Source organism: Pseudophryne corroboree, chromosome 3 (assembly GCF_028390025.1).
Source record: "Pseudophryne corroboree isolate aPseCor3 chromosome 3, aPseCor3.hap2, whole genome shotgun sequence".
Lineage (NCBI taxonomy): Eukaryota > Metazoa > Chordata > Amphibia > Anura > Myobatrachidae > Pseudophryne > Pseudophryne corroboree.
Window position 1 is genome coordinate 770676059 of NC_086446.1, and position 12056 is coordinate 770688114.

A 12056-nucleotide genomic window follows, 5' to 3' on the forward strand; every position below is an offset into this window, starting at 1 on the left:
GGCTTTCTCCCGCTATTGTAAAAGTTCTGGCAGGGGTTAATAAACACCTATATAGCCCCTGGGGCTATATATGGTGTCAGTTCGCAAGCCAAGGTGTTAATATTGCTGCTCAGGGCGCCCCCCCCCCCCCCCCCAGCGCCCTGCACCCATCAGTGACCGCAGTGTGTGGTGTGCATGAGGAGCAATGGCGCACAGCTGCAGTGCTGTGCGCTACCTTGGAGAAGACAGAAGTCTTCAGCCGCCGATTTTCCGGACCTTCTTGCTTCTGGCTCTGTAAGGGGGATGGCGGCGCGGCTCCGGGAACGGACGACGAGGTCGGGTCCTGTGTTCGATCCCTCTGGAGCTAATGGTGTCCAGTAGCTTAAGAAGCCCAAGCTACCACCACTTAGGTAGGTTCGCTTCTTCTCCCCTTTGTCCCTCGGTGCAGTGAGCCTGTTGCCAGCAGGTCTCACTGAAAATAAAAAACCTAACATATACTTTCTTCCTAGGAGCTCAGGAGAGCCCCTAGTGTGCATCCAGCTCAGCCGGGCACAGAAATCTAACTGAGGCTTGGAGGAGGGTCATAGGTGGAGGAGCCAGTGCACACCAGATAGTCCTAAAGCTTTCTTTAGATGTGCCCAGTCTCCTGCGGAGCTGTCTATTCCCCATGGTCCTTACGGAGTCCCCAGAATCCACTAGGACGGACTAGGAGAAAAGGATTTACCGGTAGGTTATCAAAATCCTATTTTCTCATACGTCCTAGAGGATGCGGGGACGACATCAAGACCATGGAGTCTATACCAAAGCTCCAGTACGGGGGGGGAGGGGGGGGGGGGGGGAAAGAGTGCGGATGACCCTGCAGCACCGATTGACCAAACTTTAGGTTCTCATCGGCCAAGGTGTCAAACTTGTAGAATTTAGCAAAATGTGTTTGACCCTGACCAAGTAGCTGCTCGGCAAAGTTGTAATGCAGAGATCCCCCGGGCAGCCGCCCAGGAGGAGCCCACCTTCCTAGTAGAATGGGCCCTCACCGACATCGGTAACGGCAATCCAGCCGTAGAATGAGCTTGCTGAATCGTACCTCTGATCTAGCGCGCAATAGTCTGCTTGGAAGCAGGACACCCAATCTTGTTGGGAGCATACAGGACAAACAAAACCCTCTGTTTTCCGTATTTGAGCTGTTCTAGCGACATAAATCTTCAAAGCTCTAACCAAATCTAGAGACTTTGACTCAGCGAACGTGTCAGTAGCAACTGGCACCACAATAGGTTGGTTAATGTGGAAAGAGGAAACCACCTTTGGAAGAAAATGTTGACGAGTTCTCAACTCTGCCCTATCTTCATGGAAGATCAGGTAAGGGCTCTTGTGGGACAAGGCCCCCAATTCAGACACCCGCTTTGCGGATGCTAACGCCAAAAGCATCACCACTTTCCAAGTGAGAAACTTCAACTCTATTTCTTGTAGAAGCTCAAACCAACCCGATTGAAGGAACTGCAACACCACATTTAGGTTCCATGGTGCCACTGGAGGTACAAATGGAGGCTGGATGTGCAGAACCCCTTTCACGAACGCCTAAACTTCTGGAAAGGAGGCCAATTGTTTTTGAAAGAAAACTTATACGGCCGACATCTGGACCTTGATTGACCCCAATCTAAGGCCCGCATCCACACCAGCCTGCAGAAAATGGAGAAAACGTCCCAACTCAAACTCTTCCGTAGGAGCCTTCTTGGATTCACACCAAGACACATATTTTCTCCAAATACGGTGGTAATGTTTAGACGTTACTCCTTTCCTGGCCTGAATAAGAGTGGGGATGACTTCCTTGGGAATACCCTTTCGGGCTACGATCCGACGCTCAACAGCCATGCCGTCAAACGTAGCCGCGGTAAGTCTTGATACACACACGGCCATTGCTGTAGTAGGTCCTCTCGAGGAGGAAGAGGCCGGGGATCTTCTATGAGCAACTCCTGAAGATCTGGATACCAAGCCCTCCTTGGCCAGTCTGGGGCAATGAAGATTGCTCAAACTCTTGTTCTTATTATTATTTTGAGAACTTTTGGAATCAGTGGAAGTGGAGGGAAAACATATACCGACCGAAACACCCACTGGGTCACCAGTGTATCCACTGCCATTGCTTGAGGGTCTCTCAACCTGGAATAATATCTCTGAAGCTTCTTGTTTAGACGAGATGCCATCATGTCTACTTGAGGAACTCCCCAAAGACTCGTCACCTCTGCGAAGACTTCTTGGTGGAGGCCCCACTCTCCTGGATGGAGATCGTGTCTGCTGAGGAAGTCTTCTTCCCAGTTGTCCAATCCCGGAATGAAAATTGCTGAAAGAGCTCTAACATGTCTTTCTGCCCAGAGGTGAATCCTTGTCACCTCTGCCATTGCCGCTCTGCTTTTCATTCCGCCTTGCCTGTTTATGTACGCGACTGCTGTTACATTGTCTGACTGGATCTGCACGGGATCTTGAAGAAGATGTACCGCTTGTAGAAGGCCGTTGTAAATGGCTCTCAATTTCAGAACGTTTATGTGAAGGCAGGCTTCCTGACTTGACCATTTTCCTTGGAAGCTTTCCCCGTGGGACAGCTCTCCAGCCTCGGTGACTTGCATCTGTGGTTATTACGACCCAATCGTGAATCCCAAACCTGCGTCCCTCTAGTAGGCGAGAACCGTGTAGCCACCACAGGAGCGAAATCCTGGCTTTGCGGGACAGGATTATTTTCCGGTGTATGTGTAGGTGGCATCCGGACCACTTGTCCAACAGGTCCCACTGGAATACTCTGGCATGAAATCGGCCAAACTGTATGGCCTCGTAGGCCGCTACCATTTTCCCCAACAATCGAATGCATTGATGAATCAACACGCTTGTTGGTTTCAATATTTGTTTGACCATTTTCTGGATTTCCAGAGCCTTTTCCACTGGAAGAAATACTCTCTGTACTTCTGTGTCCAGAATCATCCCTAAAAAGGACAATCTTGTCGTTGGTTCAAACTGCGACTTTGGAAATTTCATGATCCAACCGTGTTGTTGGAGTATTGACAGGGAGAGTGCGATGTTCTGCACCAACTGTTCCCTGGATCTCGCTTTTATCAGGAGATCGTCCAGATAAGGAATTATATTGACTCCTTTTTAACGAAGGAGGACCATCATCTCCGCCATCACCTTGGTGAACACCATCGGTGCCATGGAGAGTCCGAACGGCAACGTCTGAAACTGGTAATGGCAATCCTGTACTGCGAATCTCAGATAAGCTTGGTGAGGAGGATAAATGGGAACATGTAAGTAAGCATCTTTTATGTCTACTGACACCATGAAGTCCCCCTCTTCCAGACTGGAAATCACTACCCTCAGGGATTCCATCTTGAACTTGTTCCTTTTCAGATAGAGATTCAGATTTTCAGGTTTAAAATCGGTCTGACCGAGCTGTCCGGCTTCGGAACTACGAAGAGGCTTGAATAAAAAAAACCTTCTCCTTACTGTGCCAAGGGTACCAGGACAATGACCTGATCCTGACATAATTTTTGAATTGCCGTTGTTACTGCCTGTCTTCCCGGAAGAGAAGCTGGCAAGGTTGATTTGAAAAATCGGCACGGGGGGACGTCTTGAAACTCTAGTTTGTACCCATGGGACACTATTTGTAAGACCCATTGGTCCAGGCCAGATTGAATCCAGATTTGGCTGAAAAGTTTCAGACGTGCTCCCACCCGAGCGGACTCCTGCAAGGGAGCCCCAGCGTTATGCTGCAGATTTGGCAGAAGCAGGGGTGGACTTCTGCTCCTGCGATCCGGGAGACGCTGTGGATTTATTTCCTTTTCCCCTTCCCCTACCTGCAAAAAAAAGGGGAGACCTTGGCCTTTTTTGTATTTGTTGGGCCGAAAAGGACTGTATGTGAGGGTGATGTGTCTTTTTCGCCGGTGTAGGAGCATAAGGCAAGAATGTCGACTTACCTGCGGTAGCCGCCGAGACTAACGCATCCAGCCCATCACCAAACAAGGCCTCACCTTTATACGGGATAGCCTCCATATTTTATTTTGGAATCTACATCAGCATTCCACTGGCGAATCCACAACGCCCTCCGAGCCGATACTGCCATGGTAGCGGTTCTTGATCCCAAGAAACCAATATATTTCATGGATTCTAGTAAGTACGCAGCAGCGTCTTTGATATGACCTAACGTTAGGAGTACCTCGTCTCCATCTATTGTGTCAATGTCTAATGACAAGTTTTCTGACCACTTTTCAATAGCACTACTCACCCACTCACAGACAATGGTAGGCCTGAGTAGTGTCCCATTGGCCACATCAGTAAATCACCTCACTCACTTGCAGTCTGTCGGCTCCTTAAGTGAAGCCATTCCAGGCGCAGGGAGAAACACCTTTTCTCTTTATGACAGGGGCCTGTCTAAAATGCGGGGTGACTCCCGCCTTTTTTGGAAAAAGGTAAGCTGCCTGAATTCCTTTTGGGAATCTGAAATTTCTTTTCAGGTTAAATCAGACCTGAGGTGGAGGGAAAATTACATTACTTCTTTACTAAAGTAAACCCTCTCCTTGTGGTAAAAGAGGGGGCTTCGTAACTTCTAACACCTCCTTTATAGCTAAAACATGTTTTGAATGCTTTTTTGCTAACTTAGGACCTATTCCCCTGGAATCACTAGTGTCGACAAAGGAATCAGAGTCCGTGTCGGTATCAGTTTGTACTACTTGTGCAAATTTGTATGTGACCCAGAAAAGTCCCTGTGGAAGAAAGGCAGAACTATTAAAAATCACATCTTCAACAGATTATTTTCATTTTCTATATGATATTCAGTCCAACCTCTTACGGATATGATTCACACTATCATGTAACCTTTCACCCAGTCAGGCTCTTAGTGTCATATTACACTGCTGTGTCCCTAACATGTCTCCACAGAGTTCCCTGCCACAGACATGTCACACACGTCCAGAACCACACCACAGACACTCCGGGACTTATAGGGGGACAGACCCACAGTAAAATCTGTCAGAGGGACACAGATGGGATTTGCCAGTTCACAACCCAGCGCCAGTAACACAATGTCTGTGAACACAAAATGCCCACTGACATTCAGCGCTTTTATAATGTTAATCACACAATTATATAGCACCAAATTCACTGTGGCCCCCCCTGTTATGCACCCTGATACTTGTTCAGTAGTGGAGGAGGACCTGCCTTGTCTCTGCAGCCTGAGGAGAGAGAAAATGGCGCTGAGCAGCGTGCTAGCTGACTGAGGAGGAAGCTCCACTCTTCAATGGTGTGTTTCTCCTCAGCTTTTATGAGGTCATGTTTTATACTGAAGGGGGTAGGACTGTGCCTCAGCAACTTATGCCCCTTATTTATGCCAGTTTCCATAGGTTTCATGCTGCCCAGGGCGCCCCCCCGCGCCCTGCAGTGCCTGTGTATGTGTGGGCAACATGGCGCGCTGCGCTCCCGCCAGCCGCGCGGTACCTTTAGCCGTCACTTTCTTGATTGAAGATCTGTCTTCTAACACTCACCTGTCTTCTGACTTCTGGCTCTGTGAGGGCAGTGACAGCGTGCTGTGGGAGTGAGCAAGCATCTAGGCACGGCTAGCGTTCAGTACCCTTCAGGAGCTAATGGTGTCCTGTCAGCTAGAAGCAGAGCCATTAAACTCTTTAGGAAGTTGGTTCCTACTTCTGCCCCCTCAGTCCCACGAAGCAGGGAGTCTGATGCCAGCAGATCTCCCTGAAAATAAAAACTTAAAATAAGTATTTTCAGAGAAACTCAGTAGAGCTCCTCAGAGTGCATCCAGTCGACCTGGGCACATTTCTAAAACTGAGGTCTGGAGGAGAGGCATAGAGGGAGGAGCCAGTTCACACCCAATGAAAAGTCTTTAGAGTGCCCATGTCTCCTGCGGATCCCGTCTATACCCCATGGTCTTGATGTCGTCCCCAGCATCCTCTAGGACGTATGAGAAATACCGGTATCAACGGTAAGTTCTTACCATAACGTATATTTTCTTCACCTTATATAATATAGTGCGGGAATAGGCAGCCTGCATTAACACTAGGAGTCCCAGCATGCCCTGTCAGAGGGGACTTGCTTCAGCTTGATGTAGAGAAATGTGTATACCTGAGTGCAGTGCTAATAAAACGACATGATACAAGCAGAGTTGATACATTTAATTTATTGTTATTATATACAGATTGTTTCTTTATTCCGTAAGGATCACTATATAATAAATATGTTTCATGATCACAAGACAAAGTACACAGATCTAACTGACCCTACCGCTCTGGAGGGTCCCTAATCCCACTTAGCCTGCAGGAGAATATGATAGAAGCAAGCCCCACTTCTATTTGGAAAGGGAAAGTCTAACCGAAAACCAAATTATCCAATCATGGGACGGGTCAGGCTCCTGAAATGTTTATTCTTTACAATGTCTTTATATAGTCGATGAAAGTAAAACCAGGTCCAAACTTCCCTGCATGATTCAGAGGAAGAACCTTGGAGGGGTCTGACATATATTCATGTTGGGAGACCAATGGCTCCTGTACACTGTGGGCAGCTGCACTACTAGTCTACCCTCGTCACATACAGGAACTTTGGGGTAGCAGTGCCAGCTACCGCCATCACACTATTACCCTGCATGCGTGCGGCACCTGGAATGACAACGAAGCGATGATACAGTAACAGAGGGTGAGGCAGGCAGGGAGGAGGAGGAGGGCAGGCTTGGCAGAAAGGAAGAAAGAATGAGATGCACGACACATTGTCCTCTCGGGAGTACCACGGAGACCGAGAATGTGGAGACGTCACAATGATACGCGTTACGGCCGTATGGCTCCAGTTCCTGCCAGCGGAGGGCGCTGTCTGTTTTCCAGAAGAAGAAAAGGAAGAGTCCCAGAAGCAGGAGTTAGAACTGCACCCAGCTAGAAGACTCAGGAGCTTGAGAGGACAGACTGCTGGGCAGGAGAAAGACGAAGTATAAGGACATGATGCAGAGGACAGGGCAAGCAGCAGAAGGGTAATAGTTACACACAGCAGAAGTTAGAGCATGCTAGGACTTGTAGTTCTGAGGGATATGCTTGTCTAAGCCGGCCGGATGGTATTCAGGCTCTCTGCCATACATACCACAGGAGCAATAAAACATTCCCCATATCTGTGACCATCCCGCTCCTGTGTGAAGGATACAACACCTGGCTCTTATACCCCAAGTATCTGCTCAGTACTCCGTCATCGGTTAGTTAATGCCCATGGTGCCAGGAATGTTACAACCTTATCAGATGTGTTAATATGGGGATGCAGTGGGAATCCCGACACATGACCGCAATGCCGACACCAGATGCCGGAATCCCAACATCTCAATCGTAAGTATGCAGGGACTGGTTTAGGCACCCCCGGGATGGTTAGGGTTAGGCTGTAGGTAAGGGAGGCTTAAAGGTTAGGCTGCGGGGAGGGGAGGTGAGGTTTAGGCACCCCAGGTATAGTTCGGCTTACGCTGCGGGGAAGGAGTTAGGGTTAGGCTGCGGGCAGGGGACGGGGGCAGGCTTAGGAATGCCCGCAGATGGTTAGGTTTAGACACCCCCGGAGAGGGTTATAGTTAGGCTGTGGGGGAGGGACGGTTAGGTTTAGGCACCCCTGAGATAGTCAGGGTTAGGCTGCGGTCGGGGACAGGGGGAAGCAGGCTTAGGCATGCCCGGGGAGGGTTAGGTTTAGGTTTAGGCACCCACAGGGAAGGTTATGTTTAGGCTGTGGGGGAGGAACGGTTAGGTTTAGGCACACCCGGGGAGGGTTAGGGTAAGGCTGCTGGAGGTTAAGGTTAAGCTGTGGGGAGGGTTAGTTAGGGTTAGGGGGGTACTGGGGGAAGGCAAGTTTACTTACCTACCCCCTGTCTGGATTCTCTTCATCGGGATGCCGCAGTCGGTCTTCTGACCCCTGGCACCCTGATCACCAGTAAATTACATCACACCCATTTACATTCCTGCGGCAGCTTAAAGTAAACAGAATGTAACAGGAGACTGTACACATTACTGTACTACATCTAATATACATAGCCCTCCAATAAAGGGGAGCACCATAATACAGGACAAAGCTGGCACCATGTAGGGGTGAGGAAGAGTTCCACCAACATCGCCTTACTAAGATTAGCGGCAGAAGGGCGCTCTCTGTACCTGGTCTTTCCCAGAATACAGCAGGGTATTCCGGTCACACAACCAATGCTATGTTGTGGGTCACAAAGCTCCATTCGCCACAAAGCTCTGCCCACCATTAGCTTAGCCCTAAGCCAGGTAACTGTCCTACACCTAAATGGTCACCTGGAGCCACCTTATGTTATACAGTATGTCAGTATCCTGCAGTACACATTCTGCTGCCCCTGAACTCTCTCACCTGCCGGCAGTATTAAAATCACCCCACAGGTCCGCCGAGGCTGTCGCTGCTTTGGGTGCTGGCAATGGGGAACCCAAATCTAGCAAGATATCTGAGGAGGAAACACAGAAACAAATATTAAACAATCACATGCACAAAGAGAAGAGCTAGATCTACCACGCGGCGGGTTATGCCAACTGTCACTTCTCAGTGGGTCTGGCCCGGAAATGTAAAACTGTAATATGTGAAACACAGGATGGACTTCTAATAATAATAATAATGATAATAAATAGCCACTTTAGATTTCCAGGTAAACGCAGACACTGTGTAAAGTTGAGCCCTAAGGCCGGGATGAGGTGTGGCCTTGGTGACATTATATAATTTGGCTCTGGATGGAGAAGGAGGAAGTAGTTCTGTTTAGGCACATACATAGGAAGATGAAGTATGTGGTTCTGGGGTTAAGTATGACATTATATAGAACTTAATGTATATAATACAGCAGGGAAGCTGTTCTATAGACTGGAGGAAATGTATTATCCGATACCTGGGCTGGGGGAGGTGTTCTATAGACTGGAGGAAATGTATTATCCGATACCTGGGCTGGGGGAGGTGTTATATAGACTGGAGGAAATGTATTATCTGATACCACAGGAGCGAAATCCTGGCTTTGCGGGACAGGATTATTTTCCGGTGTATGTGTAGGTGGCATCCGGACCACTTGTCCAACAGGTCCCACTGGAATACTCTGGCATGAAATCGGCCAAACTGTATGGCCTCGTAGGCCGCTACCATTTTCCCCAACAACTGAATGCATTGATGAATCAACACGCTTGTTGGTTTCAATATTTGTTTGACCATTTTCTGGATTTCCAGAGCCTTTTCCACTGGAAAAAATACTCTCTGTACTTCTGTGTCCAGAATCATCCCTAAAAATAAGAATTTACTTACCGATAATTCTATTTCTCGTAGTCCGTAGTGGATGCTGGGGACTCCGTAAGGACCATGGGGAATAGCGGCTCCGCAGGAGACTGGGCACATCTAAAGAAAGCTTTAGGATCACCTGGTGTGCACTGGCTCCTCCCCCTATGACCCTCCTCCAAGCCTCAGTTAGGATACTGTGCCCGGACGAGCGTACACAATAAGGAAGGATTTTGAATCCCGGGTAAGACTCATACCAGCCACACCAATCACACTGTACAACTTGTGATCTGAACCCAGTTAACAGCATGATAATAGAGGAGCCTCTAGAAAAGATGGCTCACTACAACAATAACCCGAATTTTTTTTTTTTTTTTTGGTAACAATAATTATGTACCAGTATTGCAGACAATCCGCACTTGGGATGGGCGCCCAGCATCCACTACGGACTACGAGAAATAGAATTATCGGTAAGTAAATTCTTATTTTCTCTGACGTCCTAGTGGATGCTGGGGACTCCGTAAGGACCATGGGGATTATACCAAAGCTCCCAAACGGGCGGGAGAGTGCGGATGACTCTGCAGCACCGAATGAGAGAACTCCAGGTCCTCTTTAGCCAGGGTATCAAATTTGTAGAATTTTACAAACGTATTTGCTCCTGACCAAGTAACTGCTCGGCAAAGTTGTAAAGCCGAGACCCCTCGGGCAGCTGCCCAAGATGAGCCCACCTTCCTTGTGGAGTGGGCATTTTAAGATTTTTGGCTGTGGCAGGCCTGCCACAGAATGTGCAAGCTGAATTGTACTACAAATCCAACGAGCAATCGTCTGCTTAGAAGCAGGAGCACCCAGTTTGTTGGGTGCATACAGGATAAACAGCGAGTCAGATTTTCTGACTCCAGCCGTCCTGGAAACATGTATTTTCAGGGTCCTGACCACGTCAAGCAACTTGGAATCCTCCAAGTCCTTAGTAGCCGCAGGCACCACAATAGGTTGGTTCATGTGAAATGCAGAAACCACCTTAGGTAGAAAATTTGAGGACGAGTCCTCAATTCTGCCCTTTCAGAATGAAATATTCAGTAAGGGCTTTTATATGATAAAGCCGCCAATTCTGACACACGCCTGGCTGAAACCAGGGCTAACTCGTCACTTCCATGTGAGATATTTTAAGTATACAGTGGTGAGTGGTACAAACCAATGTGACTTTAGGAAACTCAACACAACATTGAGATCCCCAAGGTGCCACTGGAGGCACAAAAGGAGACTGTATATGCAGCACCCCTTTTACAAATGTCTGAACTTCAGGCACTGAAGCCAGTTCTTTTTGGAAGAAAATCGACAGGGCCGAAATTTGAACCTTAATGGACCCTAATTTTAGGCCCATAGACAGTCCTGTTTGCAGGAAATGGAGGAAACGACCCAGTTGAAATTCCTCTGTAGGGGCCTTCTTGGCCTCACCCCACGCAACATATTTTCGCCAAATGCGGTGATAATGTTTTGCGGTTACGTCTTTCCTGGCCTTGACCAGGGTAGGGATCTTCAGGATCCGGCATTCAACTGCCATGCCGTCAAACGCAGCCGCGGTAAGTCTTGGAACAGACAAGGCCCTTGCTGGAGCAGGTCCTTTCTTAGAGGTAGAGGCCACGGTTCGTCCGTGAGCATCTCTTGAAGTTCCGGATACCAAGTCCTTCTTGGCCAATCCGGAACCACGAGTATAGTTCTTACTCCTCTCCTTCTTATGATTCTCAGTACTTTTGGTATGAGGGGCAGAGGAGGGAACACATACACTGACTGGTACACCCACGGTGTTACCAGAGCGTCCACCGTTATTGCCTGAGGGTCCCTTGACCTGGCGCAATATCTGTCTAGTTTTTTGTTTAGACGGGACGCCATTATGTCCACCTTTTGTTTTTCCCAACGGTTTACAATCAGGTGGAAGACTTCTGGGTGAAGTCCCCACTCTCCCGGGTGAAGGTCGTGTCTGCTGAGGAAGTCTGCTTCCCAGTTGTCCACTCCCGGAATGAACACTGCTGACAGTGCTATCACATGATTTTCCGCCCAGCTAAAATCCTTGCAGCTTCTGCCATTGCCCTCCTGCTTCTCGTGCCGCCCTGTCTGTTTACGTGGGCGACTGACGTGATGTTGTCCGATTGGATCAATACCGCCTGACCCTGAAGCAGGGGTTTCGCTTGACTTAGGGCATTGTAAATGGCCCTTAGTTCCAGAATGTTTATATGAAGAGATGTCTCCAGGCTTGACCATAAGCTCTGGAAATTCCTTCCCTGTGTGACTGCTCCCCAGCCTCGCAGGCTGGCATCCGTGGCCACCAGGACCCAGTCCCGAATACCGAATCTGCGGCCCTCTAGAAGATGAGCACTCTGCAACCACCACAGGAGGGATACCCTTGTCCCTGGTGACAGGGTTATCCGCTGAAGCATCTGAAGATGCGACCCGGACCATTTGTCCAGAAGGTTCCACTGTGCGTGGAATCTGCCGAATGGGATTGCTTCGTAGGAAGCCACCATTTTTACCCAGAACCCTTGTGCATTGATGCACTGAGACTTGGTTCGGTTTTAGGAGGTTCCTGACTAGCTCGGATAACTCCCTGGCTTTCTCCTCCGGGAGAAGCACCTTCTTTCTGGACTATGTCCAGAATCATCCCTAGGAACAGAAGACAAGTCGTCGGAATCAGCTGCGATTTTGGAATATTGAAAATCCAATCGTGCTGCCGCAACACTACCTGATATAGTGCTACACCGATCTCCAACTGTTCCCTGGATCTTACCCTTATCAGGGAATCGTCCAAGTAAAGGATA

General features: G+C 48.7%; 1 protein-coding gene across 3 annotated transcripts in view; it reads right to left on the reverse strand.

Moving 5' to 3' along the window:
• Window positions 1–6127: 6127 nt before the first annotated feature.
• NECAP1 (NECAP endocytosis associated 1) overlaps window positions 6128–12056 on the reverse strand; it is a 40784-nt gene continuing 34855 nt past the window's right edge. The window contains exons 7-8 of one of the 3 annotated variants that reach the window (XM_063962516.1): window positions 8347–8437; window positions 6128–6917 (exon numbers count right to left, since the gene is read on the reverse strand). In XM_063962516.1, the coding sequence (XP_063818586.1) occupies window positions 6872–6917; window positions 8347–8437 (137 nt within the window). In that variant the 3' untranslated portion in view covers window positions 6128–6871. Of the gene's footprint in view, window positions 6921–7366; window positions 7949–8346; window positions 8438–12056 lie in introns of those variants that run through there. The other 2 variants (XM_063962515.1, XM_063962517.1) reach the window with 2 other exon arrangements.